The following is a 26813-nucleotide window of genomic DNA, read 5'->3' on the forward strand; positions in this document are numbered from 1 at the left end:
ATGAAATTAAACCGAAATCAAACATGTTTTTCTTTTAAGATGCTCTAGAAACAAACAACCATAAACAATCACAAACAACCAGAGTTAAGAGACTGAGAAGTAAGTCAATAAATAAATAACTAAGCAAAACAGGCAAACAAACAAGGCAGTAATTGAGCCAAGCTATTAATTGTAATGAGATTTGTGTCTGGCCCATCAACCCATCAACTGACCCTGATCTCCAACAAGGGAAGAATAACAGCAATGCTCCACACAATGCTGACTACAAAACATTTCCCTCAGGTTCTGCGGCGTGAAGCCCAACTCTCCCAGAGCCTACAGACACTGTCCTCCCAGTGTCAACCCCTGGTGTCGCTGGTGGCTACAGGTCCTGGGTGGCAAATTCTCTCCAAGCCTCCTCAGGTGGGATCTGATATTCCCGATATATTGGGTGGTTGAAGGCTTAGTCAGCATTCATCATTCACCAAGGATGAGATCAATACTCCTTATTGGCAAATTAAAAAATTTACAATTATTTCACGGTGCGGGGGGTAGGGGGTGAGGGGTTATTGGGGAGGTTTGTAGATGAGTTAAAATGAATTAATATAATTTTAATCTGAAGAAACCTGAAAGCCAGATTTCTGAGGCCAGTGTGTGTCCTTATTGGGCATGAGGAACCTCTGTGTGTGTGTGTGTGTGTGTGTGTGTTGTCCGTATCGGGCCGGGCTTCACTCAGGACAGATGACTTTCACTGTTGTCAGCACATGTCATCAAAAAACTCAGATCTAGACTCTAGAATATTGAGTCAACTCTGTCCACTGTGGAAGATCTGTGGTCTGTCATTCACTTGCAGGAGTTCTGTATTGTATCCCTGCACTTGGCTGCTTCTTGTACTCTGGTTTGGGGTTTTGTTTGTGTGTGTGTGTGTGTGTATGCTGTGTAACTTATTACACTGTGACATTTTATTTATTTTATTTATTTTTTACAGTTCCCCATAACTTTATTATTCAGTTGTGCTGTTGAGATGTAAGTCACGTTGCATTTGGGGCATCAGCCACTGACAATCCAAGAGTGATGTTCCTCGCAAATTATCCTCCCCACCAAGGTCTGACTGACAAAGTCCCCAAGTACAGGCAGCCTGCATGCTTCAGCCCCACACTCGCACCTCGCACAAGGCCAGTGCTGCACACACGCTGACACGCTCATTTCGTATTCCACTCGAGTAAGAGCAATCTGCCACAGCCACGGACGTGTGTGCAGATCAATCTGCCTTCCCTTTTAATAATCACAAACACTGCAAACACACACCGGTCCAAGAGACACAGGGTACAACTCAGCATTCGTATGTCGTTGTTTTCCAAACAAATCGGAATGCACATCCGTAGAATATTTGTGTGTGGAGGGGGTGGGGGGTAGGTGGGTTGCCTATAAGGAATTTAATATCTGCATTAGTAAGCACACTCTGCATATTAAACTCGGAGGAGCATCCGTGGCAGGCTTCGCTGCAGTGCAAACTATTGCAGTGTCTGCTGGGTGTAAATGGCTGTGATTCTCCAAACTGTCACAAAACAAAAAAGAGGGGGAAGGAGAAAGAGGGAGAGAACATGTACGCGCATTACGTAAAAGCCCTGTCAACTCCCCCCGTCCCCTCTCGAAACCCCAACCCTCCTTATAATGATGATAATGTTTATGTTTTTAAATCGTATTAAGCAGAGGACAATGGATACATTCTCTGGGTACAAACAGCAACAACAACAAAAATAAAAATCAAGAGGTGGACTTGTGCCATGCTGCAGGCATGTGTGGAGATGGTGTCCGCACACATGGCTCCAAGAGGCAGGGGAAATTCAAGGGATTGGGAGTCAGAGGGAGTGAGGGAGTGAGGGAGTGAGGCAGGGGGGAAGGAGAGAGCTCCCTGGCAGAGTAGAAAAGCCTCCTGCTGGCAGCTGCGATGAGAGATTCTCTGGGCTGAGGGCCAGGAATGGAGGGAGGATCAGGAGGGAGAGAGAGAGAGAAAAGAGTGAGAATCAGTGAGAGAGCAGGCGGGTAGAGGGTTTGTAAAGGTGTATGGAACAGCTGCCTGTTGTGAACCTCTGTGGTGCTCAGGGCATGATGGGCAACCTGGTGAAAGGGCAGGGGAAACTCCAGCTCTTTCCAGGAGGGTCCCGCCCTGGAGTTGTGCTGGAACTCATCAGGCAGCAGTGTGTACGGTGAGACAGGGTGATAGGGCATGCAGACCTCCAGGCCAAGCTGGTAACTTCCAGTGGGATGCCCTACCTGGATGCTGGAGAGCGCCTGGATGTGTGTCCATGTCAGGGAGGCCATGCAGGTTATCGGACTCAGAAAGACTTGGCAACACATTCAGCAGACTGACTGCGAGACGACGGCACCTGCAATGAGCCAAAGCAGGGAGGGAGGCTGGTGCAACGTATAGCCTTCTCTTGTGTGCATTCAGCAAATCCAGGTGCTGGAAGTTTCAGAGTATCTCATATCTTGTACAGATCAAGATATTTAAAATGTGCTGAGCGTGTCGATAAAGATCCCCTGCGCTCTGCCAGTGTTACACAGGGTGGCAACTACTGCTGCTTTTTGCAAGCTTGCTCGTGTGCCGAGAGCTCCCATCTCCACCACAGGCAATGCAGCTTAACTTGATGAAGTTCCCTAATTAACAAATCAAGCAGCAAAACAATCGGCGCCATTGTGCAAGAGAAGCGGCGGTCTGAGTCCTCTGAAATACCTGCAATATCATCCTTATCACACCGCAGTCAGAGCTTACAGACTCTCAAACCACAGAGCTAAACTAAACAAAGAAAGAGCAGTCTCTGGAGCTGTCTGCCTTGGCGAACGCTGAACCATGCCAAACTTATTCCTCAGGCTCCCGCCATGTCGATTGTGAATGCCCACAACCCTCTTTAGAACAGTGTCTTGCCTTCCCCCTCCACCACCATCACCTACCAAAGCAAATGGTGCTGCACAATAAATGTGACTCATTTAGCAGAGGCGGACCTTTCACTGTGGTGTTTTCTCTGCAGTTGAAGCAGTGTAACCTGTATTATGATTATTTCTTGCAGTGTTCCTCTGTTCCTTAACTTTTCTAATAATCCACATCAGTCCAGTCAGGGGTCAGCACCCTGCACTGGACTCCACTCCACTGCACTGCGTTTTTATTATATCTGTCCTGAAGATTAGTCCGTGATGAGCCGAGTGTAGGGTCAGGCGTAACAGGATGAGATATGTCAGGAGTCTGTCCCACGCAGCTGAAGAAACCTGTCATGCTTTGGAATTGGAATCGTAGTAACAAAGTCAGAAGTGCAGTTTTTTGGTTTTGTCTGTTTTAATTGGTTCTTTTCTTGCAACATTTTTTGTAGTGATTTTCTTGTGCTGACTTTATACGCATTGCTCTGTCTCATCCAGTTATGGCACATGGGGTGGGGAGCGTGCACTGCTTTGGCAGAAGAAACCACAAGGACTTTCACAACAGAGTATGAGAGAAAAACAACGAGCGAACCCAAAAAGGACATGGGCACAAACAGGTATCTATCAAACAGACACACTGAAATGGAGTTTCTCTATTTTGCTTGATTTACTTATGATATCTAACATGCTCCTTTAGAAGTGCTATATACGAGTGTCTGTTTGCCTCTCCATTGGAAAGCCCTTACACTGGGGAAACAAATCAATAGCATGTCTCCAAAGACCCAAGGTTTGCAACAAATGGACAAACTAAACCAGTGTATAGTTCAACTTATCGGTCGTCTCATTCGCAACAGGATTGAAGTGTAGAGCCTCTGTGATCAAGGAAGATCCCTTCTGAAACCCCAGCAGACAGAGCTTGATAAAGCAACATAATATCAACTTGATCACGATCAACACAGTGGTGGGAATACAAGAGAAAACTCCTCAAATTATTTGTTGCTTTATAGTTATTTTAACACGTAAAAGTTATATTGGACATCAGAATGACCACCTCTATTAGTTTAAAAAACAAACAAGCTGAAAACCTGAATAAAGACAATGGTCAGTATGCGGCCAAATGTCTTCAATAAAAGGCATCCACGTAAAATACAGAAACTTGCCGCTTCCCTGCACAGCCCACATAGACAAACGTGCATTTAATGTTTTGTGCACCGCGGGTATTGCAAATACTGGGGAAACTTTGCAAGACCTGATCCTGATCTCTTTGCACGGCGGAGCCCTAACCCTGTCCCACTCCAAACACACAGACATGATGTTTAATACAGGAAATTTAACATCCGGGAAACGAAACATGAGCAAAGACGTGGAATGCAAACGTTAGATTTTTTTTTTTTTCTTAAACGCTGTAATGATGAAGTAAAAGACACCATGATTGGTGGATGCAAAGAAGCAGAAATATAAAACCACGGCAGCCCCGGCGCGGTATCCTTCAGCGCGACACGAGAGAGGGGTGGCAGGCGCACCCAGCCCCGGCACCCCGCCGTCCGACCGTCGCGGAAAAAGGTATTTCTCCTAGTTTTACCGTCTGCATGTTGTCAAGGAGAACCAATCACAAAATAGCTCACATCAATGCAAATATCTAAAAGTGCACAATGGTGCTTGCAATCACTAGCTCTCACACAAACCTGGGACGGCACTCCTTGATTGACAGCGGCTCGACCAATAGCAAGGCGCAGCCACCCAGCTGCGTTATAGCAGAGCCAATGGGAGCCCGAGCTGTGCGGGCCCAATTAAGGTTAGGCTGCGTTTGCGGGCTGCCTGTGCTAAACTTACCAAATAATAGCTGTTTGTATTTTGGCTGCTGCAGTAGCCATTTTAGGTAAGTACTTGTTTTAACTTTTATTTTTTTATGGGGTGTTAGACTGATGTGTCTTGCGTGTGAGGGGCGAGAGGGCCCGCAGCCCAACTCCGCGCATCCCCATGAATGAACTCCGCGGATCTGCTCCTTTACAAGGATTAAAAAAATTGCATGGAGTTTTTTCCCTGCCTCTCTCTCTTTCTCTCCCTCTCCCCCACCTCCCCCCCTCTATGATTTTAATGCATTTTTTTTCTTAGACACTGTCATGGCGTGTTTTGGGTGTCCTTGGGAATACGCGGCGGCGGCGGGGTGCGCTGGGCGCTGTGGGTGCTGGAGGTGATGTGGGGGAGCGCCTGTGCCCCGGCGAGGAGTTTTAGGGGGGTGTTAACACGTGTACGGCTGGGGACACGAAACATCATTGCGGTGTCAGGCTGGTGTATAAATAGGGCATCCTGCCGTCGGTGTGGTACGAGGAGGGTCTTGGAAAGAGATTGGAAGGGGTGTGTGGGGGGGTAGATGTGTTTTTCTCTTTAAAACCTCTGGTAGATGCGATCTAGACTGGAGTGTTTTTTCTTTTTTCCAAGGCAAGAGGTTAAAAAATAAAAACCTTGGAAAAGCCCCTCCAGGTGAACGTTTATTCCCTCCTTCCCCCCCTCCGTGGTGCACAAAGATCTGCGCCGTACAGACAAAGGCTCCGCTCTCCTGCCCCTCACCTGGCTGGCGAGGGGTCTGTGCAGCACACCGGTGCGGTGCCCTGTGGTTGCACCCCCAGCTGTCTAGGCACAGCAGTTCCTGCCTGTGGGTTTAACCCATGCTGGATGGGCGATGCGCACATTATTGTGCCACTTTACTGGGGAGGGATTGTGTTTGTGTGGGCACCCCCCCGGCGCAGGCGTGCAGTTTGTGTACAGTGCGCAGGGTCCGACGCTGGCATCCACCTGTCACATCTCACTTTCTTCACCTGGAAAGTTTTCTGAAAGTGATCACCGTCTAACTTTTCTGCTCAGTGTCACTCAGTGGAGATTTTTTTTCTCCCAAGTTGTAAGCAAGGGTCAGAAATTAGTGACCCACCCAAGAGCTGCAGTGCTCTTTCATTTAGTCCAATTAATACAAGCCACTGCAGTCGGTTAATTACACGTGGTTTACTAGTGCGCCCTCAACGGGGGTTTTTGCCATGCTTTGTCATAGACAGGTTAATTCCACATGCGCTTACTCTATATATGTATATATATATATATACATTTATTGTACTGTGCATTTCAGATGCAGTAGTGATGCATCCGGCAGTGTAATCCAATAATAATAAGTCCAAAAGTTTTAATTACGCCAGTTTTTTTTTTTTTTTTTAAATACAGCACATTTAATATTTTTATTATTATAGTTGTTTTACAAATTTTATTTAGGATTTTTTTTTTTTCCCATTTTAGTTTTTTTTTTCCACCATGAATGCACTGTGTCCACTGTTTCCACTGCCTTTCCACTGTATGTTGGTGATTTTCAGTTCTTTTCCGAGGTTCTGTAATTGATATTGCTTCAGAACAAGGTCTTTAACAGCCATTAAGAAAGTCTTCCTGACTTCCTGAGTCCATTACCCAAAACGCTAGCCTAAGTTCCTCCCCCTCCTTTCTCTTCATGAGTCTCATCCCTGCTTGCCCTGCTTCTCTGTGTTGGGGACTCTTGCAGACAGGAATTTTCCACTTGTTTGAATCTACATAGTGAAGCAACTCCCTCTGTGTCGTATTTGCAGAATTATTAATTAACTGCTATAATGGAGGAGAAATCCCCTGTAATTACATATGTTTTTTGTACTGGCCAGCTACAGGTGTCTTGGTGAGGCCCACTCCTTTGTCTCCTTTGTTGGAATCGCTTGATCAGCATCTAGACAAAAGAAAAACTAAACTAAAACGAGCAAGAAAACCAAGCTCCCAATCGGACAGGGTTTTCTGCTCCTCCAGCTGTGGATCTGCCTGCGGCCGGGTAGGCAGTGGGCTGTGGCGAGCTGTGGGAGAGAGGGTCTCGGGTTACCACGGTCTCTGTGAAGAGCTCGCTGCACAGTCTGGGAGAGTTGCAGCTGTGGGTGTCAGACGGTGGCAAAGTTTGCTTATCGTCCCCGCCGTGCTCCCGATTAGCATTGATGAAGGCAAGGGCAGCACAGGCCTGCTCCGGCAGCTACTAGAAGTCTTGTTTCAGAACGCATAAAAAAAAGCACTTGACAAACAGGGAAAATGTGATTAATTGTCCTAATTAAGGCATTGATCACTTTGAATTTGGTCGTTCAAGAGCTTGGTTGGATAGAAGCTCTGTAGACATTGCAGGACAGGAGGACATGCAGCCGTGGATCAGGACCGAAACTGGTCCAGGGAAGCTATCGGGAATGCGGCTGGAATGCAGTACGGCAGCCCCTGTGTTACGGTGCTGTACTGCAGCTCTCTAGGAAAAGGGCTGGCAACCCCTGCTGATGCCCAGTCCTATTTGCCACAAGAGCTTCTGGTTTTCATTCCACTTGCATTCCTTTAGACCTCTGTGAAGCAGCTCTGCGTTTCAGTGATGTTCACTCGGCCTGTTGTCTCCAGAATTGTATCTTCAGGAGTTTTAAGGACGGGACACCTGTAAAACCAGCAGGAGAGGAGTGGGGGAGGCTGTGGGGGACAGGGTTCGAGGATGCTTGCTTTCACTGCAGCACTCGCCGACTGGAGCATTGTAGTGAGCTGCCTCCCAGGGGCCCAGATGGGGATGAAGTATGTGTGAAATGTTTTTTTTCTTTTTTTCTCTGCACGTGCCGTGTCAGTCCTCGCCTGCCTCTTTCCGTCCTGGCCCCTGGGCTTTTCCTCCGGTCCGTTCCATGTCAGCACACTGCTGGAGTAGGACCGGCGTTCGTTTAATCGATCGAGCGAGCTGCCGTTACTGCAGCAGAGTTTTTAATTGTTTGAAAGGATCGGATCAGAAGGCATTTTCATTAGAGAACGCCAGGCCCCTTATCTTAGTATATGTTGTACTTTAAGGGGAGGAGAGAGGAAGAAGCAGAAGACTTTGCTTTACATGTGAACTAAATTAGCTACAGCTGGGAGAAAGCTTTTGAAGTGGGGTTCCATATTTTCCTTTTTTTCTTCCAAAAGATAAACAGTTTTGTTCCTTTGCCTTTTTTTTTTTTTTTCTGGTATCTATTTTTTTTTTTTTTTGTATCTGTTCTGATGGATCCTGCTGAATACATTTCTCCCTGTGCGATGAGATAGCAGATATTCAGTCCTCTGTGCTGGGGTTATAGTGGAGGTGCATGGTGTTCTGGCTCCGTGTTGCTCAGCCCTGGAACTCTGGCAACAGATGGTTCCACATGTCCTCAGCGGGGCAGGGTTGCAGGCAGATGCTGAAATGCTGCATCTCGGCCCCTCCCGCCAGCGTGAGCTTCTACTAAACCAGCCTGCTGTGAATATGGGCCAGTGTGTCTGTCTGCCAGTCAGTCAGTGTATCCATCAGCCAGCCAGTGTCAGTTGGTGACTTACGATTTCTTATGCATTGATGACCAATCGCCTGTCTGCACGGTGTTCTAGTGCAGCAGCGGGGCGGCATGGCCTGGTTGTCTCTTCTCAAGCCCTGAGCATGTGATCCATTATCGTTCTATCACACACGTAAAACAGTTATTGTGACTGTAATTGTTCGAAACGCATTTAGTTCAGGGAACCTTTTCAACTTTGGCAGCGTGCTCGGGGTCTTTCTCTCAACAGGTAACCGATCCCTGGAGGGCACTGCTTTCAATCGCATTCCTGAATCCTGAGTCAAAGACGCAAAGGCTGGGCCCAACAGCTGCATTAACCTTGAGGCAAAAAACGTCAGGGTCTTGTTTAAAAATACACGTTGCTTTCAACCTCCTTTGTGAGTGTTGGGGACACACTGGGGATGGTCAAGCCGGCAGTGCGTGAGCTGTGCTGGGCTCTGCTCTCGACTCTCTTGCTGAAAGACGTCAGAATGGTTCTGTGCTTGGAGGGCTTTTCGGATGCAGTTTTATGCTTGCCTTTGATTGCTGTAAGTTTCTTTGCTGCCAGCGCCCCCATAGCCGTCTTTTCCCCAAACTTCTTATAGTCTGTCTCTCTCTCCTCTCTGTGTCTGTTTATAACATTAACATGACAAAAAAAATCAAATCGCATCAGAAATTAAATCCAAAAGGGCCCTGTCACTGTGTAGTGAGGCCTGCTGTGTCTCTTAGTCTTCCAGCACGAATTACTCCTCTCCCCCTGTGCTGTGACTACACACTTGAATCCCACCCCCTAGGCATGCAGGAGCGGACCACCGTTACGACACAGGGCGGGTGTGCAGACCTTGGACAGCTGCAGTTGTGTCTCTGGAGGGGCGATGGGCAGTTTACCCACCTCTCTCTGCACACGGTTCAGTCGATGGCAGTGTTTACAGTGTGCCCTGAATCGCCCTTTTCCATGCACACTGGAAAGGTGTCGTGATAAATGATATGACGATCAATAAGTTTAGCTTGATGAACAATATTTATGAAATGAACTTTCTGGTAGCATTGTTTCAGAAGAAGGGTCTGGATACTTGAGAGTTCCCTGTGTGTGTTGTGGTTTTCTTCCAGTCGTTTATTTCATTAATGTCTTAATACAGCAGTGGTTTTATAGTTGGTAACAAAGCACATTAACACAAATGCATGAGTCGCACCCCATCGCTGTCATTAACTATAATGATGCCAGAGGCAGAAGGTTTATTCCAGGACCCTGCTTGGCACTGTTCGCTCTTGGCCTCCTAAGGTGTTTGTTGCAGGTTTTTGGGAGCAGTCATTTTGGAATTTGCTATTTCTATTTATTTTTATTTTTATTTTTTAATTTTCAGAAAAATAAATAGGTTGTTCTTTGTTTTTCTAGATGTGAAGATTAAAAAAGGACTATGAAATCATGAAAATACAAAAGAAAGACAAACAGGTTGGTGGAATGTTATTTATTTCAATGAGAAAAATGCGTTGGGGCTTTAAATGTGGGGAAAGAACTGTATTTTTTAAGCCAGTGATATTGCAATTCTTTTTCTTTTTGTTTAACACAGTGAATCCTGATTGGTTTATTTGCGTCTTCATTAGTTCATCCATCGTTGTTGTTCTTTTACGTTTCCCCCCTTGGCTGCACCGTCATGCGATGGTGATGCAGGCTGCCCGGGAAAGGAGACATGGAGAGGGAGAAGGGAGGGAGATCTGAGCTAGTGGTCTGAGAGGCACCAGCAGGTGTCTCTGCAGCAGATGTGAACAGATGGAGAGGCGTGCGGTGTGGAGCGCTGCGCTTGTGCTTGTGCCAGCACTCCTGCTCACCGACAGACAGACAGACTGACTGACACTGCCTGACAGATACCGACTGACTCCTCTGAGCTGCTTTGTGGTTTCTGTAAAGTACAGTCCTGTTCTGCTCAGGCTGATGCATAAATCTGTCTGTATATAAATATTTCCATTCTGTTTTTCAGTAAAAGCTTGTGGGATTCCCTCGTAGCCTCACTATCAGATAGCATGTAGGTCCTGGCTTGAGTCCTGCGAGAGCGCAGCCTCTTTCTTTGATGGTTATCTCCCCGCCCTGAAATCGCACCTGAGCAAGCACAGAAATCCTGGTATAAATCGCAATATGCCTCCTGTGTTCTTGTTTTGTGTTTGCTTAAGTTGCATCTGGCCTTTGCAGTTTTCTAAAGTCTAGTCTTATTTATGTATTTGTTTGTTTTTGAATGGTGTACACTTGTGCAGTGGGGTCTCTCTCTCTCTCCATGAGACGTCCTGTGGCAGGGAGCTCTGGTTCCTTAGCCTTGATTTTCTTCAGCCCTGGATCTGCTTCCATGCCCTGGACCGTGCTGGGCTCCATGTGCAGTGAGCTGACATGTATGGTGCAGGATACTGATGGCATGAACACTGCATCGATTTCGTGAAGCAGAGAGAGTAATTAAATCCACTCTTAAAAAATTTAAAATGGAAAGAAATGGTAGTTTAGTTTTTTAAATCAGTGGTTAGGCTTTCTTTAATTTAATCTTTGGTTACAGGCTAAATCCCGGCCCTTATCAGTGTGACTGGGATAACGATATAATCAGGGGTTTAATAACTGTGTTTAATTAGCAGATAAAGTGCTGCTCCAACAGGGTCGCCAATTAACCGGGGGAATTTGTATGGAAAAATGACAACGCTGTGGTGTGTGCTTGAACACATGTAATTATTATCTGTGTGCCACCTATAACAGGGTCAAATTAACAGACCATTAATTAACAATAAAGACTTGTACAGTTTTTGCAGTTTTAATTGAGCTAAATTAATTTTTTTAATTGACTTCATGTGACTGTGGAGGAGTGCTCCAGGATTTCTTTAAAACTTACATGGTAAATGATGCCTCGCAGCGTATTAATAACTTGAATTTAGCATCATCACCTGCTGTCCAAGTGTGGATGTCAAAGGCTCTTTTGTAATTTCCAAATTTAGCATTAATCCTTGCTGTAATCACACACTTGTTAGTTTGCGGAGGACTCGCTTAGTTAAAATTGTGCTGGAGCTGGCTTGCACCAGTTTGACTCTGATGTTGAGGAGATGATGGATAGTGTGTGAATGAAGCAGCTGTGCTGGCTGAGAAAGTGTCTCTGTGTTGTCCTGTACAGAGTACAGAGTGAGTCCATCAGTCTGTGACATACCAGTTGAGCAGTTCACACTCTGCTGGGGTGTTTCCAGCCCAGCCTGGCCAGGCCCCGCTGTTTGTTCATGTGTGTCCATAGCTGAGAACGAGCATCCGGATTCTGCAGCACCCATGGTCTCTTCATGTCTCCTCTACGCGTGCCTGCGTATTGCATCCCACGAGCCTTTATCAGCCCTCTGCTGTGTGAGCAGTGACTTGAATGTTGACACTGCTGATAAGGGCTTTTGTTGTGCGCTGGCCGCATGCTCTGAGCTGGAGGCAGGTGGGAGCAAGCTTCAGTGAGGCAGTGTCCCGCTCCCCGCTGCAGCCATTCGTTCCATATCAAAAGGACACAAATTCAGCAGAGGGATTGGCCGATACCTCTACAGTGGCCTGTTGTTTGAGAAGCATACGAGCCTTTGCTTCTTTTCCCAGCCTGCTTTACTTCTACGTTTGAAAGAGAATCCTTGGGGGTGCAGGCGTGCGGCGTGTAGTCTCGGGCCAGCTGGCTGTCTTCCCCTGTGAGGAGGTTGGCCTCCTCTTTATCCTTCCTCCTCTTGCTGCGTGCCAGCAGTCTTCAATCCGCCTCCGTCCACCAGTGTCTCTGTTTCCTTCTAGATGCCCGATTGGGTTTCACTTTTCCAGCCTCCATTGATTGCATTTCTTCTGCTGCTCATTTGGTTTGGTTAGTGGACTGAGCCCTCGTCACGCTGAACTGGTCCACCTTGCAGCCAGATGTTGCTCTATCCACTATGACCTGGACTTGGTCATCATGCCCCCAGTCTGCTCCTGAGGGTTCTTGGTTGCGTTAAGTGTAGGCAGGTGGTGATGAACGCGATGACCCATATTGTTGAGTTGTGCTATATTGACTGAATTACTTGATGGCCATCTTTGCTAGTGGTCGTTAGGCCATCAGGTGACCGGAGCCATGTGCTGATTCTGCTGTGTGAGCTACGTAAGCACAGCGTGGGCGATGGCCAGTTGTTCTTAGAGAAACTGCAGTGGTTGCAAACCAAGGGAGCTGCAGAGGGCTATGAGTTAAAACGACTCGGGGATAGAATGTAACTATTAGAGGGAGAAAAAAAAAAAAAACACGTGCGCACACACACAGTCAGTAGTGAGAGATGCGGTTTGTGCCAGGCTGGGAGCAGAGCTGTGTGCTGTGGAGTGTGGAGCAGACTGCAGTTCAGAGCAGTGCTGGAGACTGAGAGAGGGCCCGTCTGAGCCTGCTGCCTCACTCCCCAGGAGTCCTGCAGTCCGCTCCTCTCGGTTCACTCCAGGCGAAACAACACGGGACTCCCACTCTGCATTTCAGAGGCTCTGCCAGCCTATCTTTATTTTTATTTTCATTGCAGTCTTTCACAAAAAGACGTGGCAAAGGACAGTCTCCGTTGTTAGGGTGTTTGATTCTCAAGATCTCCAGTCAACGGGGGTGGTTTAATTATAAACCATGCAAAAACCATGCAAAGCAAATCAAAACGAGTCACTTTGGCTGCCACGGGAACTGACAAAGAAAAACATGAGCAGGACGAAGGTGGGATTTGCATTGACTCGATTGCAGCTGTTTTGAATCCGATCCTATTGATTGGAGACGAGCTCCTGAATTGATTGCAGGGCCTGTGCGCGGGAGCTGGCAGGCTGCAGGCTGCAGTACGTCACGGGCGGCAGGTCTGTGTGCAGTCATGTAGTCCTACATGCGAGGAGGCAACATGCAGCCCCCCCCCACAACGAGGCGGCAGCTGCCTGACTGGCTCTGGAGAGAGGATCCCGGCTGAGGGCTGAGGGCTGCGGACACGCTGCTACGTTAAAGGCACAGAAATCTAGTGTGGTTCCCGGAGGATGGTGAGAGAGGGTGGAGGAGGAGAAGGCTGTAGAGAGCCAGGTGAGGGCCTATTTTTTTTTTTTTTTTTTTCCCCATCTCTTCTGTCATCCCCTCGTTTCCCAGCTGGCTGTGCGTTGGAGAGCAGTCTCGCAGTGTTGCTATTCAGGGCATCCTCACCAGTGCAGTTTTTCTCAGGCCACCCGCTTGCATGCACACTCTCTCTCTCTTTCTCTGTCCCTCATTCTCCTCATCCACAGTGCCCCTGTGTTTGTATCTGTTAGAAGGACTTTTGCTTTTCAAGGCACTTCTATTGTTCCTCCCCTGACTGGGGCTGCTTCAGCCTGACAGTGACAACACAAACTGGTCTGTGTGACTTCTTTCTGCTTGCTTTACTTGTATCTTTTAGTTTTATTTTATTTTTGTATGTCCTGGGCATAAAAATGTCCTGGTCCTTTGCTCCTCAGAGCCAGTGAAAGGACTCGGGACGGCGGTCTTCCAGTGGTCTCTGTTGATAGTGACCTGTACTGTGGTGATCATGGCCTCCTTTGCCGAGCTGACTCTGCCCCCTTTCTCCCGGTGTCTCGCTACAGTGCTTTCCTCTGTTTGGCGTTCTGTCCACAGAAGCTCAGAAATCTTAATGGGTCAGAAAAAACTAGCCCCCAGACTACCCCCGTTGCTCCGTGTGTTTTGTGATTGCGGAGCTGTTGGATTTCCCTCCCGGAACGCTGGTTCTGTGCAAGATGACATTTTTAAAGTAAGATGGTGTAGTGGTTTTCTGAAGAAACGGCTGCTAGCCTGAGTGGATTGCGCGTTTTCCCAGCTGTCCGCAGGCTCTGCTGTGTGAAGAGCAGAGACCCTGTCGCCGGTGGATCTTCAGTCCGACACAGCCGCTCCTCCTGCCCCGTGTCGCCAGGGCTGCTCTGCTCTGTGGAAGATGGCAGCTCTGCTCTTGCCCAGCGCTGAAAGGGTTACTCTCCCAGGCTGCGTGTTTACGTTGCCGCTTCCTGCAGCTTGGTATGGAGCCTGTTTCCGTGGCGACGGCCCTGTTTCCAGCCCACTGTGGAGTCTGTCTGATTCATTGACATTATACTCATACCTGCTGCTGTGCTGCGGGGAAAACAGCCTCCCGCACACGTGGTCGCCATCTCTCTCGCACTTGTACCTGCACTCACTCACTTACAAAAGCAAAATTATATTATACAATTAATGATGGCATTAAATGGGTAGAAACGGGAGCGTGTGTGCATGTCCTTGTGTGTCTGAGAGACCCTGATCTGATTGGCTGGGGGTCTGCGGTGCCCTCGTCTGCTCCCGTCACCTGAGAGAGGCTGAGTGACTCTCTGTGACTGGACACCACTTTGTGCGCTGCTGCCACCTAATACCTTGAAAAGACTCCTGACTGAGAGACTGTGCTGTGATGAACATGGTCACTGTATTGACTTGGCCATTACCTGCGACCGAAGTGGCTTCAGTGGGGTATTTTCAGCTGCAGTTGTGATATGAGCAGTGTCTCCATCCCCTTTAATTCCTGCAGAATGCACGGCACAGTGCGGTTTACTAAAACGCAGCAAAAACACGAAGATTGACACTCATGGGAGACGCAATACGAACCAAGCTGCAGTGACACGTGAGGCACAAGTGTATGCATAAGCCGCAAAATGACCGTGCAGTATTAAACTCTGTAGACTCCTGTAAGAGGGGCTGGGACTTGTATGAATCCTGTTGTTAGGCAGTTAAAGAGGGAGACAGGGCAGAGAGAGAGGGTGTGAGAGAGAGCGAGGGAGAGAGGGCTTCTGGCGGAGTGTCAGCAGCAGAGCGAGGGAGGGGATTAGAGGACGGTGACACGCTGGAATCAGAAAAGTGGGTCAGGCGGTTCAGACTCCACAGTTTAGTAGACCCGAGTGCTGTGCTGGCTCCACCCCCAGCCCCCGGTGTGGCGCTGACTCATGTGCTCCCTGAAAATTAGCCCAATTTAGGGAAAATGATCCTTTAATGCCGCCACTCAATTATGGAATTAAGCCTTTGGTTGCCGATGCCGCACAGTAGTCCTTTCTGTAGCACCCAAGTCTTTGTCTGTAAAAATAAGCAAACCAGAACGAGCAGGATGCTGTAAATACTTGTTCAGCTGACAGGTGGGCAAATTCAACAATGCAGTCTTGGAGGGTCCTTGTGAATCTGTTTCCTCAAGACAGATCTGGAAATTTGGTCTCTGTTTGGTAAACAACAACCTGATGTGTTACCTTATTCTCCAGTCAGGACCCACAGACTCCCAGCTCTGGGTTTGTGTCACTATCTCACTCTCTGGGTTCTTTCAGGAAACCTCTGAATTAAACTGTACGATCACTTGTGACTAGAAACCAGCTGAGTGAGAGGGGCTGGCCCGGCTCCTGCTTGTAATCCTGCTTTTTTTATACTGTGTTTTGACTTAAAATGTTTTTGTTGCAGATGTCCACTGGCCAGGTATTAAAGCACACTCCAGCAGCCTCAACTGCCACTGACCAAAACGCACAAACTACGTTTCCCAGCAGCCCGCACGGTTCGCAGGACCAGCCCAGGGCCCCCGGAGGGCTGACCAATCACTGCATGGCCCACACCAAACAGCCTAGCCTACGCGAGCCGGGAGGGGGCTCGGGCGGCCTGGGCCCCGGCCCCACGCCTCCACTGAACGGAGAGGAGGATGACGGGGGAGGGGGCGCACGGGTGAAGAAGAAACGCAAGAAAAAAGAGAAGCGAGAAGTGTGCGTGTGGCCGAAGGTGGAGAAGGAAACCAAACCAAAGAAAAAGAAGGAGACGAAGGAAGTTAAGGATACGCGGAAGAGCAAAACCACCAAGGAGCCCAAGAAGCCCAAGGAGCTGAAGCCGCCAAAGGAGCCGAAGAAACCGCGCAAACCCCGCGACACCAAGCCCACACCCCGCGACAAGAAGAGCCCCCCCCCGCCACAGAAACACCGCGGCCGCAAAGCCAGGTAAGCTCTGTGTCTGCCAGACTGCCCGGCTCCTCGAACCACCAACCAGGGCCCATGCTGATGAGCAGAAGGGCACGTGACCTGAGAGAGTCCCTGGCTGACTACTACTCTACTAAAATAAGTGTCATGTTTTTATTACATTTTTATTGTAAAATGCACTGTGAAGCTTGTCAGTGTCTCTTGCAAGCGATATGTGATTTTGTGCTATCCGGTGGTGCTGGAGTAGAGCTCCCGGCTCACAACAAGCCTCCCTCCACTCCCATCGTTTGTAGCGGCTGAACATAGTGCTGGCGCTCCCTGTGGGTTGCTCAGTTATCCTGACGCACGTTTCTCTTCATGGTCCCTGAATGTGTCAGGTGACTCTAGATTTTCTTTGCTTTGCTTATTTTTCTTCTTACTCCCGTCTCCCTCAACACACGCACACATGCACACGCACGCACACTCTGCAGGAGAGCACTTTAGTTCTCCTTGTGACACATGAATCATCTCCTTATCAATGTATGTTCGTCATCTGAATTGATATCTGAAAGGTTTATTGGAAAAGACGAGCAGTAGGGAGATTCAAACAGAATTGATGTCTTAAAGGTGCTAAAAAAAAAAAGTTTTCTTGTTTTTTGGGTGTATTTTGCCCGTGTTCCTGCTGAAATTTGGGAAGTGTACAGTCTCTGCTATAGCATTCCTGGTTTGTGGGAGTTATATTGGGATAGGGTGTAGCTCCCTCTATAGGGTTGTATTAATGTGCTGTCATCCTTTGCCCACCTCCCCTGTAGGGCCCTGTGAAATACTGTCAGTAATGCATGTATTTAAGTTTAGTGGTCTATCCACTCAGAATTAGCAGTTTTAATAAACCATCATAGACTGCTAGTAGTACAGATGGTTATAAAGAAATGTTACATTATTTAAAGTAGAAAAATGCATAACAATCCAATGTGATTACCCTACAGCAGAGAGCAGGGTCCCCCCCCTCCGGAAAAGAAGAAGAAAGGGAAGAGGAAAAGCGACGCACTGCAGGAGGCGCTAGAGAGTGACGAGACTGTGTCCCTGTCAGCCCCTGGGAATGAGGAGACCAGTGACTCTCTGGATGGCACGGTGAGTCTGACACTCTGCTCTGGTGTGTGTCTGAGCACAACCAGCTTTGGACTTGCATACTGTCTGTCCACTCAGGGCTGTGCTCAAAAAAAAAAAAAAGTCATGTATTGAGGCGATTTTCATGAAGAGTTTTTGTGTGTATTCAGAATGTTTATGGTGACATTTCTAAAGGCGTGTGTAAGTGTGTGCAAGCGTGTGTGTATGCCTGTGTGCTTGCTGACCGGGACGTGTTCCCTGTGTCTGGCAGAAGCGACGCTCGGGGCGGCAGGTGAAACGCAGGAAGTACAACGAGGATCTGGACTTCAAGGTGGTGGACGATGATGGCGAGACGATCGCTGTGCTGGGCACCGGCCGCATCCCCGCGATCAGTACCTCCACGCTGGCCTGGCAGGCTGAGGTAGAGCTCCCAGATGCACACTCTTCAGCACTCTCACGCACACATGCAGTCGCACAATTTCACAGACTTGCACAAGCACATACTCACGCTCACACACAGACACAGACACATTCTTGCTCTCTCTTTTATACACGGCTGCAGCCAGTTCTGTAGGTGGCGCTGCATATACACACTGTACATTTGTATCGTGCATTAAGATGCTCACAACGCTGTGAGGTGTCCGACAACAGAGGGACGTTACAAGATAAAGCACTAACTGTGTTTCAGGAGCCCCCAGAGGATGAAGCCAACATCATCGAGAAGATCCTGGCTGTCCGTGCTGTGAAGACTGAGGTAACAGCAGCTTCCCCAGGGGCCTTCGCTCCCCTGTTTGCTGAGACTTTCTACTGTGCTCCAGATGTGGGGAAATGTCTTTTATAGTTTCTTCATAACCTGTATCCTGTAAAGAGGGGTCCGAGCACATAGTCTTGGCCTTCCCACTCTCGTGCTCTCTGACTCCCATGACACACTCTCTCGCTGTCTGTCTGTCTCTCTCTGCCTCCTCTCACTGTGCGTCTCGTCTTTCAGGCCTCCCTGGGTGAGCTGCCACAGGAGGCCGAGGAATTCTATGTCAAGTACAGGAATTTGTAAGTATGTTCATCAAGGCTGGGGTTAAAGTAGTTCAACCCTTTAGTGGTGGTGATATTCTCCCGGTCTGTACGCTCAGTAGTGCGTGGTTTGAAACCGCTGTGTAAGCAGAGCCTTTTTCATTGTAATTATTTTTGGGTTTTATTAGTTTTTTTTCCCATCCTCTCCGTTGTTTCTGTGTACGCACCTCTCGCCCGTGGTGTTGTCGGCCCTGCTGCAGCACGTTTCTCTTCCAGTGAAAGGTAGACGTGGGCTGTCCGTGTCTCTGTTCGCTAGTGTTACAGATTCCTCTCGGTGGATCTGAACATCTGGAATCCTTTGTCTCCTCGAGGCTCCGGAACTGCAGTTCTCTGTTGAGTCTAGTCTAACGGTTTTCACTCTGGTGCTCACTGAGGGGGGGTTGGTCCAATTTACTCTTTAATTCCCATTCTTCCCTTCCCAGATGTGTTTGCTGCCCAAGGTCTTCAATAAATACCTGATCAAGGATTAATTCTGCAAAGAATAAAATGCATCTTAATGACAATAAAAGCGTGTCATTCATTGGCAGCCTTTCACTGACAGTCTTTCACTGTCATTATTGTGATTGGTTTGCGGAGGCGGAAGCTCGGGCGAAGAAGTTCTGATGAATAGAGGAATGGTGAAAAACATGCCGCCTGATTCGGTGACCCAGGAAGGCGGTGTGGGGAACTGCGACCTTGACGTAACGTTTGCAAGGAGTCTCTTGTCTAATCTTTGCATTGTTGTACAGATTGCTGTAGTCTTGTCACAATCTGGAACGGACTCCTCAGCGATGTGGTTGAAGTTATTGAAGCTGAAAATGTGGGAGCATTCAAAAATAGACTGGATAGCATCCTTGGATCACTCGGTTATTAATGGACACTAAATGAGCACAATGGGTCGAATGGCCTCTCGTTTGTAAACTTTGTTCTTATCACTATCCTGGGCCTGTGAAATGCATGACCACTTTTTTGACTATTTTCTTGCATTATCTTTTGTATTATTGATCGCTGTTAATCGACTGCTAATTTGGGTTTTATAAATTTGATAAACGCACACAGCTGTTTTCACAGCTCTGTAGTCTGGAGAGGGTACTGTGATAATGTGCATTAAGTCGCTGCTTCTCCTCTGTGCAGCTCTTACCTGCACTGCAAGTGGGCCACTTTGCAGGAGCTTGAGAAGGACCCCAGAATCCACCAGAAGATCAAGCGCTTCAGGACCAAGCAGGCCCAGATGAAGCACATCTTCACTGAGGTGAGCGCGGCGGCTCGCTGCCCTGCAGAGGGGCTGAGCTTTACGGCTGTCCCGCTTCTGAACGACTGTAGTGTGAGTACCATGGTACCGTCATCTGTAGAAATGTGAGGATCGTTATCCCGTCGTCTTCTCCCCCTCAGGAAGTGTGTAATCTGGTGTGGGGGGGGCAGGCGTGGGGTGAAAGTTTCTAAATGCCGTGTGTGTGCACAGTGTGTGTGATAATGCTGCGTGCCAGGAGGCTGTGTTGTAACGCGGGTTCTTGCCGTTGTAGCCAGATGAGGATCTCTTCAACCCCGACTACATTGAGGTGGACCGTGTGCTGGAGGTCGCCCACACCAAGGACACGGAGACCGGGGAGGTGAGCTGGCCCTGCCCACGCTGGGACTCTAGTAGCACTGCTCTGCTTGTATTAGCACTGCAGGGCTGTGTGTGCCAGTGTTAAACAAATGTTTTGATTTGACTTTGGAGAGTGGCCCGCAGTCTAGGATAGATCATCAGCCCCCTATCTTTAAAAGTGGGGGTGGCCCAGCATGCAGCCACAGCACAAGCCTCTGCTCCAGCCCAGGACTGGTGCTCAGTAGCAGCTCATTGCTTTGTGTCTGTGTTCACCGGAGCTCTGTATTTCTTGCAGGAAGTCACGCACTACCTGGTGAAGTGGTGCTCCCTGTCCTACGAGGAGAGCACCTGGGAGCTGCAGGAGGACGTGGACCCCGGAAAGATCAGGGAGTTTGAGGAGATTAAGAAAATCCCGGATGTGAAATGCACGGTGAGAGCTGGGGGTCCTCCCCTGTGCAGGGGCTGGCAGGCAGGCATTTTTACAGCATCTCTGTATGATGGGCGATTGGCATAAAACATTTATCACTGGGGTACTTCCTATTAAGACAAAATCACAAGGTGAAGTTGTAAAATGTAACATAAATGTTTCAAGAGACTGGTTTGTAGTATCCCCGTCAGCAGTGTGATTGATTCTCTTTGACTCTGTATCATCTGGAGTTTGTCATTGCTTATTCCTCCCATAAAAATAAATCAATAAGTTGATTAATTTTAAGGCTGTATGCTAAGCGTGACGCAAGAAGCTTCCGTGATAAGAACAGTTAAGACGTCTGTTCGCACAAATGCCAAGATGGAAGGAGTAGGGGAGCCAGACAGGGTTCCAGTTGGTGCCTGACTGTTTGGCGTGTTCTGTTTTTCTTCCTGTGCAGGAGCGCCCCCCTCCCGACCAATGGAAGAAGCTAGAGATTTCCCGGGATTACAGGAATGGGAACGAGCTGCGGGAATACCAGCTGGAGGGCATGAACTGGCTCCTGTTCAACTGGTACAACAGGTAAGGCCAAGACCAGTGCTCAGGAACTGGGAGAAGGAGTGGGAGATGGGAACGTCAAGCATCTGCATGGACAGGATATTAATTGAATTGTAAGAATAGATTGAAATGAGGCATAATAGTGCTGTAGCAGCAGGACCAGGTTGATGCGTGAGGTGTATGTCTCTGTCAGTCTCCGTCTCTGTCCATCTCTGTCTGTCTTTCTCTCTGTTCCTGTCACCCTGTCTCTGACATGTCTTCTCTCCCTCCGCCCCTCCCCCCAGGAAGAACTGCATCCTGGCTGACGAGATGGGGCTGGGCAAGACGATCCAGTCCATCACTTTCCTGTATGAGATCTTCCTCATGGGCATCCGTGGGCCTTTCCTCATCATCGCGCCGCTCTCCACCATCACCAACTGGGAACGTGAGTTCCGCACCTGGACCGAGATGAATGCCATTGTCTACCACGGCAGCCAGATCAGCCGTCAGATGATCCAGCAGTACGAGATGTTCTACAAGGACGAGCAGGTGGGCAGGTGGCAGAGGGGTGACCGGGGATGGATGTGCATTTACACAGTACTTCAGGTCCCCCCCAGTTTGTTCCAGTCTCTGTGGATTTTCAGCTCTTTAATGTAATTACAGGGAGTTGGTCCGTTTCAGCTACTAATGGGGTTGAGATGGGACTGGTAAAAGCTGGGGTGGAAAAATACGGACACCTGGCTTAGTAGGGGAATGGAATTGATCAGACTAGAGCAGGGTCTCTAGTGCTGGTGGTTGAGGGCCTGGCGTCGCAGGTTCCCCTTCCACCCCGAGCTCTTAACTAACCTCATTTAGTTCGTTGTTGGCTTAACAGAACCACAGTAACTTGCCCCCACAGGTCAGAGATTGTCAGTCCTTTAAAGAGAGCTGTGAACATGCTGGACTACAGCCAGTCCTGGACCAGGACTGGGCTCAGCTGGAAGAGAGGGCCTTGGAGAGCTTTGCCTCAAGAAGAGGGAGAGGGCAGTGGTCAGCCGTGTGAGGAGCAGTGTGGTCCTGATGGCTGTGTCCCTTTGTTTTCCAGGGCACACCTGTTGGCGGGATGTTCAAGTTCCAGGGCGTGATCACCACCTTTGAGATGATCCTGGCAGACTGCCCCGAACTGAAGAAGATCCAGTGGCGCTGCGTGGTGATTGACGAAGCGCACCGCCTCAAGAATAGGAACTGCAAACTGCTGGAGGGCCTGAAGCTCATGAGCCTGGTGAGACTTTGGCGCGTGTGTGGGGCTAATACGACTGCATGCACAGAACGGCACATTAACAAGCAGCCAGTGTGAAATCACCATGCAGTGGTGCTTTGCCATATGCTGCTCCGTGTGCGTTTCCTGCACAGTGCTGACCTCCCTGACACGCTACTGGTCCTCTCTCTCCAGGAGCACAAGGTGCTGCTGACTGGTACCCCGCTGCAGAACTCCGTGGAGGAGCTGTTCAGTCTGCTCAACTTCCTGGAGCCCCAGCAGTTCCCCTCGGAGACCAGCTTCCTGGAGGAGTTCGGGGACCTGAAGACTGAGGAACAGGTGCTGGAGACTGATAATGTCTAGGGGGTCACCGTAGGGGATTTAGCACCATATGTTCTTTTCTGCATTTGCAGGCTTAGATCCTCAGCTCCTTCACCCAGGCTGAACAACTTTTTAATGCATTTTCTAAAAGTGCTGTTGATTTGCTTAAACCATTTTTAGGCTTAGAACCTAGTCTCCCACACTGTAAATGGACTGGGGTGTGAGTTCTCACTCTGCTGTGTGCTGCGGCTGTCTGTCTGTCTGTCAGGTGAAGAAGCTGCAGGCCATCCTGAAGCCCATGATGCTGAGGAGGCTGAAGGATGATGTGGAAAAGAACCTGGCACCCAAGGAGGAGACTATCATCGAGGTGGAGCTCACCAACATCCAGAAGAAGTACTACAGGGCCATCCTGGAGAAGAACTTTACCTTCCTGGCCAAAGGGGCCAACCAGCACAACATGCCCAACCTCATCAACACCATGATGGAGCTGCGCAAGTGCTGCAACCACCCCTACCTCATCACAGGTACAGCATACACACTGCATGCACCCTAACGGAGCAGTTTGTTCAGGAACTCCATTCCCAAAGGAATCGAAAATTCTGCTTCTGCCGAGGGCTTGTAAATCAAGCCTAAAAACATTGTTTTAGAAAGGCGTTTGTTTGAATGCTCTTCTCGTATGTATAAAGTTTTGTCTGTATGTGCCTGCAGTGGGAGTAGGGGTGGTCAGACAGGACAGATATGTTTTCTATGTGCATTGCAAATATGTGGTGGTCAGGATGTTGTGTGTTCTGATGGAGTGGCCTTGTTGTCCTACTCAGGGGCGGAGGAGAAAATCCTGGAGAGCTTCAGGAAGACCTACAGCCCTGAGGCCTGGGACTTCCAGCTGCAGGCAATGATCCAGGCGGCGGGAAAGCTGGTGCTCATCGACAAGCTGCTGCCCAAGCTGATCGCTGGGGGTCACAAGGTGCTAGTCTTCTCCCAGATGGTGCGCTGCCTGGACATCCTGGAGGACTATCTGATCCAGAGACGGTGAGCAGGGTGCGGTGGCCCAGGGAGGGGTGCAGGGTCAGTTTTGCACACTTGCTCTCTGCACAGAATCACTGCTTACCTAGTTGTGCCTTTTAATTCTTCTGAAAAGGGACCTTTCAGAGTCCTCTGAAAGTAAAGGAATGTCAGGTGTGGTGGGGGGATATTAAACTCCCCCTCTCACCACATGGCAGGCGCTCTCTCTCCAGGTATACCTATGAGCGCATTGATGGGCGTGTGCGGGGCAACCTACGCCAGGCCGCCATCGACCGGTTCTGCAAAGTGGACTCGGACCGCTTTGTGTTTCTGCTGTGCACCCGGGCCGGGGGGCTGGGCATCAACCTCACGGCCGCTGACACCTGCATCATCTTCGACTCAGACTGGAACCCCCAGAACGACCTGCAGGTGAGTCAGAGCCTACTTGTCTGTCTGTCTGTCTGTCTGGCAAATAATCCAATTGGTTTTACAGTAGTGCTCTATATTCCATCTGACTGAACTGAGTATAAGTGGGTCATGCTGACGTTGTCTGACTTTTTTTGTTCGTGTGTGCTTGGTGATATCGTCGTGGTGCTGTGTGCAGGCCCAGGCACGCTGTCACCGGATTGGCCAGTCGAAGGCGGTGAAGGTGTACCGGCTGATCACCAGGAACTCGTATGAGCGGGAAATGTTCGACAAGGCCAGCCTGAAGCTGGGGCTGGACAAGGCCGTGCTGCAGGACATCAACCGCAAGGGCAGCCTGAATGGGGTGAGCGCTCCCTCGCCACACTGCCCGTGTGTGTAACTCCCTGTGCGTCTTGTTGATATTGTGTTTGTGGGTGGGTGTGTAACTCTCTGTGTGTGTGGTAGGTTGTGTGTGCCTGTGTGTAATTCCCCATGCATTTGGGCAGGTGCAGCAGCTATCAAAAATGGAAGTGGAGGACCTGCTGAGGAAGGGGGCGTACGGCGCGCTGATGGACGAGGAGGATGAGGGCTCCAAGTTCTGCGAGGAGGACATCGACCAGATCCTGCAGCGCCGCACCCAGACCATCACCATCCAGTCTGAGGGCAAGGGGTCCACTTTCGCCAAGGTACCCCCGCTTCACCACCCAACCCTGAACCCCAGCCAACCCATTGTCCCACTCATACCACCAGCCTGCTCAGAGCAAATCCACACATCCACACTTGCACACTTTTAATGTGGGTCCACACTAGAGCGACTCAATTTCTCACTAAATCACGTAGCTCAGTTGTGAGTGATTGCTGTGTCCACATCTGAGCAACAAGCTGCGGCATAGGGCTCGTGGACAAATTCTTAATTAATTTAATTAATGTTTTGGTGTGTACGTGACTTTTTTTCTGACTGTGTAGGCACTATATACTAACTATAGGGAATATCCAATGGTTATTGATGCTGCAAACTTCATAGTTTGGGCTTCAGTGATAGCAGCGAATTTCTGTTTACAACCTTTTAAAAAAAAAAAAAAAAAAAAAAGAGTAAAGTATTTCAATGGATGCATTCTGAAGTCGGAGAGGGCGTACGTGCGGGCAGCGCTGACCTGCTACTCTGACAGCTATGTGTGCGGTACCCGTCTCATTCCGCAGGCCAGCTTTGTGTCCTCAGGAAACCGAACTGACATTTCCCTGGACGACCCCAACTTCTGGCAGAAGTGGGCGAAGATTGCAGAGCTGGAGATTGACTCTAAAGCGGAGAAGGTGAGTGCTGTGTGTGTGCGGCATTGTGTATGCTGTGTCTCCATGGTGCTTGCTGTTCTTGCTGTTCTGTTTCAATCCCTTTACTGCGTGGAAAGCCTCCTCTGTATTGAAGCCACTCTGAAGTCCGTGGAGATTCAACTTGTTCATTTCTGCTGCTGATGCACCTGCACTGCAGCTGTGCAGTAACTTTGATTTATTAACTGGACTGTTGTTGGTTTTTTAGGTGTTCTAATTCTATTCTGTCCCTCAAGCACAATGGTTTTAGTTATTTATTTATGAAGTTTCAGCTGTTCCATCATGAGTCAGTCAACCCCCAATAAAAACAACTGGTCCCCTTTTATACACAGAGGGACTCCAACCTCTCCCTCCAAATGTAATGTGTGTGCTTGTGCCCGTTTATGTGCGCGTGTGTCCCCGGGCAGGAGAGCCTGGTGATCGACACGCCCAGGGTGCGTAAGCAGACTCGTCACTACAACTCCTTCGAGGACGACGAGTTGATGGAGTTCTCGGAACTGGACAGCGACTCGGAGGAGAGGCCCTGCCGCTCACGCCGCCTGAGCGAGAGGAACCGCCGCTACTTGCGCGCAGAGTGCTTCCGTGTGGAGAAGAACCTGCTCATATTCGGGTGGGTTGGTGTCCGTGTCCCGGGGCCAGTTTGTTCCATTTGTCTGTGTGTGTGTTTTTTCATAGACACATACGTGTTCTTTGTGGGTCTGTGTGATACTGTCTGATTCGGTGCACTTGTGTGTACAATTCTATACTCTGCGGTCTGCTATATTGTCTCTCGTGTCCAACACGGTGTCTGTCTCATGCAGCTGGGGCCGCTGGAAGGACATCCTGACGCACGGCCGGTTCAAGTGGCACCTGTCGGAGAGGGACATGGAGCTGCTGTGCCGCGCGCTGCTGGTCTACTGCGTCCGGCACTACAAGGGTGATGACAAGATCCGGAGCTTCATCTGGGACCTCATCACCCCCACCAAGGACGGGAACAACCAGGCACTGCAGAACCACTCGGGTACAATTGGTTGGGAAGCCCTGTTCTTGATAGAGGGATTAAAAAGAAAAAATTAACAGGCAAAACTAACACATTTGTCAATGAGCGTACAACTGTGTTGGCATGTTCTCCACCCCCCCAACCCCTGTGTCTGACCGCCGTGTGTCTCTGTGCGCCAGGCCTGTCAGCGCCCGTCCCTCGGGGCAGGAAGGGCAAGAAGTTGAAGAATCAGCTGTGCCAGCCGGAGATGAAGAACGCAGACTGGCTGGTGAACTGCAACCCCGAGGTGGTGCTGCACGATGACAGCTACAAGAAACACCTGAAGCAGCATTGCAACAAGTGAGTGTCACAGCCCATGGAGAGGTGGGTGGGGCTGAGTGGCTGAGCTCCTGCTGGAAACAGCCTGTGCCCCGCCCCCCCAGTAACAACAGTGTCTCCTTCAGGGTGCTGCTGAGGGTGCGGATGCTGTATTACCTGAAGGCGGAGGTGCTGGGAGAAGCAGCAGACCAGGCGCTGGACGGCGTTTCTGCCAGGTAACCATCACCTGGTCGTGCACATATGTCCGTATTCTGTCTCTGCGCAGAGGGATTGCGCGTGGCTTGTGTGTTGGCACAGATTGATTGTGCGTTGTCTGCGCTTTACGATTTTGAGAGTTGCGTGTGCCGTGTGCCTGCGCAGTGTCCATGTGGCCCGTGTGATGGCAAGCCCTGGGTGACGCTGTGCCCTGTCT

The 26813-nt window shown here is 49.4% G+C and overlaps 1 protein-coding gene across 3 annotated transcripts in view; it reads left to right on the forward strand.

The window, feature by feature from the left end:
* The first annotated feature begins 4695 nt into the window (after nucleotides 1–4695).
* The window catches only part of LOC136748381 (chromodomain-helicase-DNA-binding protein 6-like), a 35525-nt gene continuing 13407 nt past the window's right edge, over nucleotides 4696–26813 (forward strand). The window contains exons 1-24 of one of the 3 annotated variants that reach the window (XM_066702075.1): nucleotides 4696–4774; nucleotides 9622–9678; nucleotides 15650–16170; nucleotides 17115–17259; nucleotides 17507–17656; nucleotides 17924–17989; nucleotides 18224–18282; nucleotides 19417–19606; nucleotides 19806–19892; nucleotides 20166–20300; nucleotides 20737–20858; nucleotides 21119–21362; nucleotides 21898–22074; nucleotides 22246–22389; nucleotides 22640–22895; nucleotides 23190–23400; nucleotides 23607–23802; nucleotides 23978–24142; nucleotides 24285–24464; nucleotides 24979–25089; nucleotides 25512–25714; nucleotides 25905–26104; nucleotides 26263–26422; nucleotides 26527–26616. In XM_066702075.1, coding sequence (XP_066558172.1) covers nucleotides 9652–9678; nucleotides 15650–16170; nucleotides 17115–17259; nucleotides 17507–17656; nucleotides 17924–17989; nucleotides 18224–18282; nucleotides 19417–19606; nucleotides 19806–19892; nucleotides 20166–20300; nucleotides 20737–20858; nucleotides 21119–21362; nucleotides 21898–22074; nucleotides 22246–22389; nucleotides 22640–22895; nucleotides 23190–23400; nucleotides 23607–23802; nucleotides 23978–24142; nucleotides 24285–24464; nucleotides 24979–25089; nucleotides 25512–25714; nucleotides 25905–26104; nucleotides 26263–26422; nucleotides 26527–26616 — 3839 coding nt within the window. In that variant the 5' untranslated portion in view covers nucleotides 4696–4774; nucleotides 9622–9651. Of the gene's footprint in view, nucleotides 4775–9621; nucleotides 9679–15649; nucleotides 16171–17114; nucleotides 17260–17506; nucleotides 17657–17923; nucleotides 17990–18223; nucleotides 18283–19416; nucleotides 19607–19805; nucleotides 19893–20165; nucleotides 20301–20736; nucleotides 20859–21118; nucleotides 21363–21897; nucleotides 22075–22245; nucleotides 22390–22639; nucleotides 22896–23189; nucleotides 23401–23591; nucleotides 23803–23977; nucleotides 24143–24284; nucleotides 24465–24978; nucleotides 25090–25511; nucleotides 25715–25904; nucleotides 26105–26262; nucleotides 26423–26526; nucleotides 26617–26813 lie in introns of all 3 variants that reach the window. The other 2 variants (XM_066702076.1, XM_066702077.1) reach the window with 2 other exon arrangements.

The sequence above is a fragment of the Amia ocellicauda genome, chromosome 4 (genome assembly GCF_036373705.1).
Source record: "Amia ocellicauda isolate fAmiCal2 chromosome 4, fAmiCal2.hap1, whole genome shotgun sequence".
Lineage (NCBI taxonomy): Eukaryota > Metazoa > Chordata > Actinopteri > Amiiformes > Amiidae > Amia > Amia ocellicauda.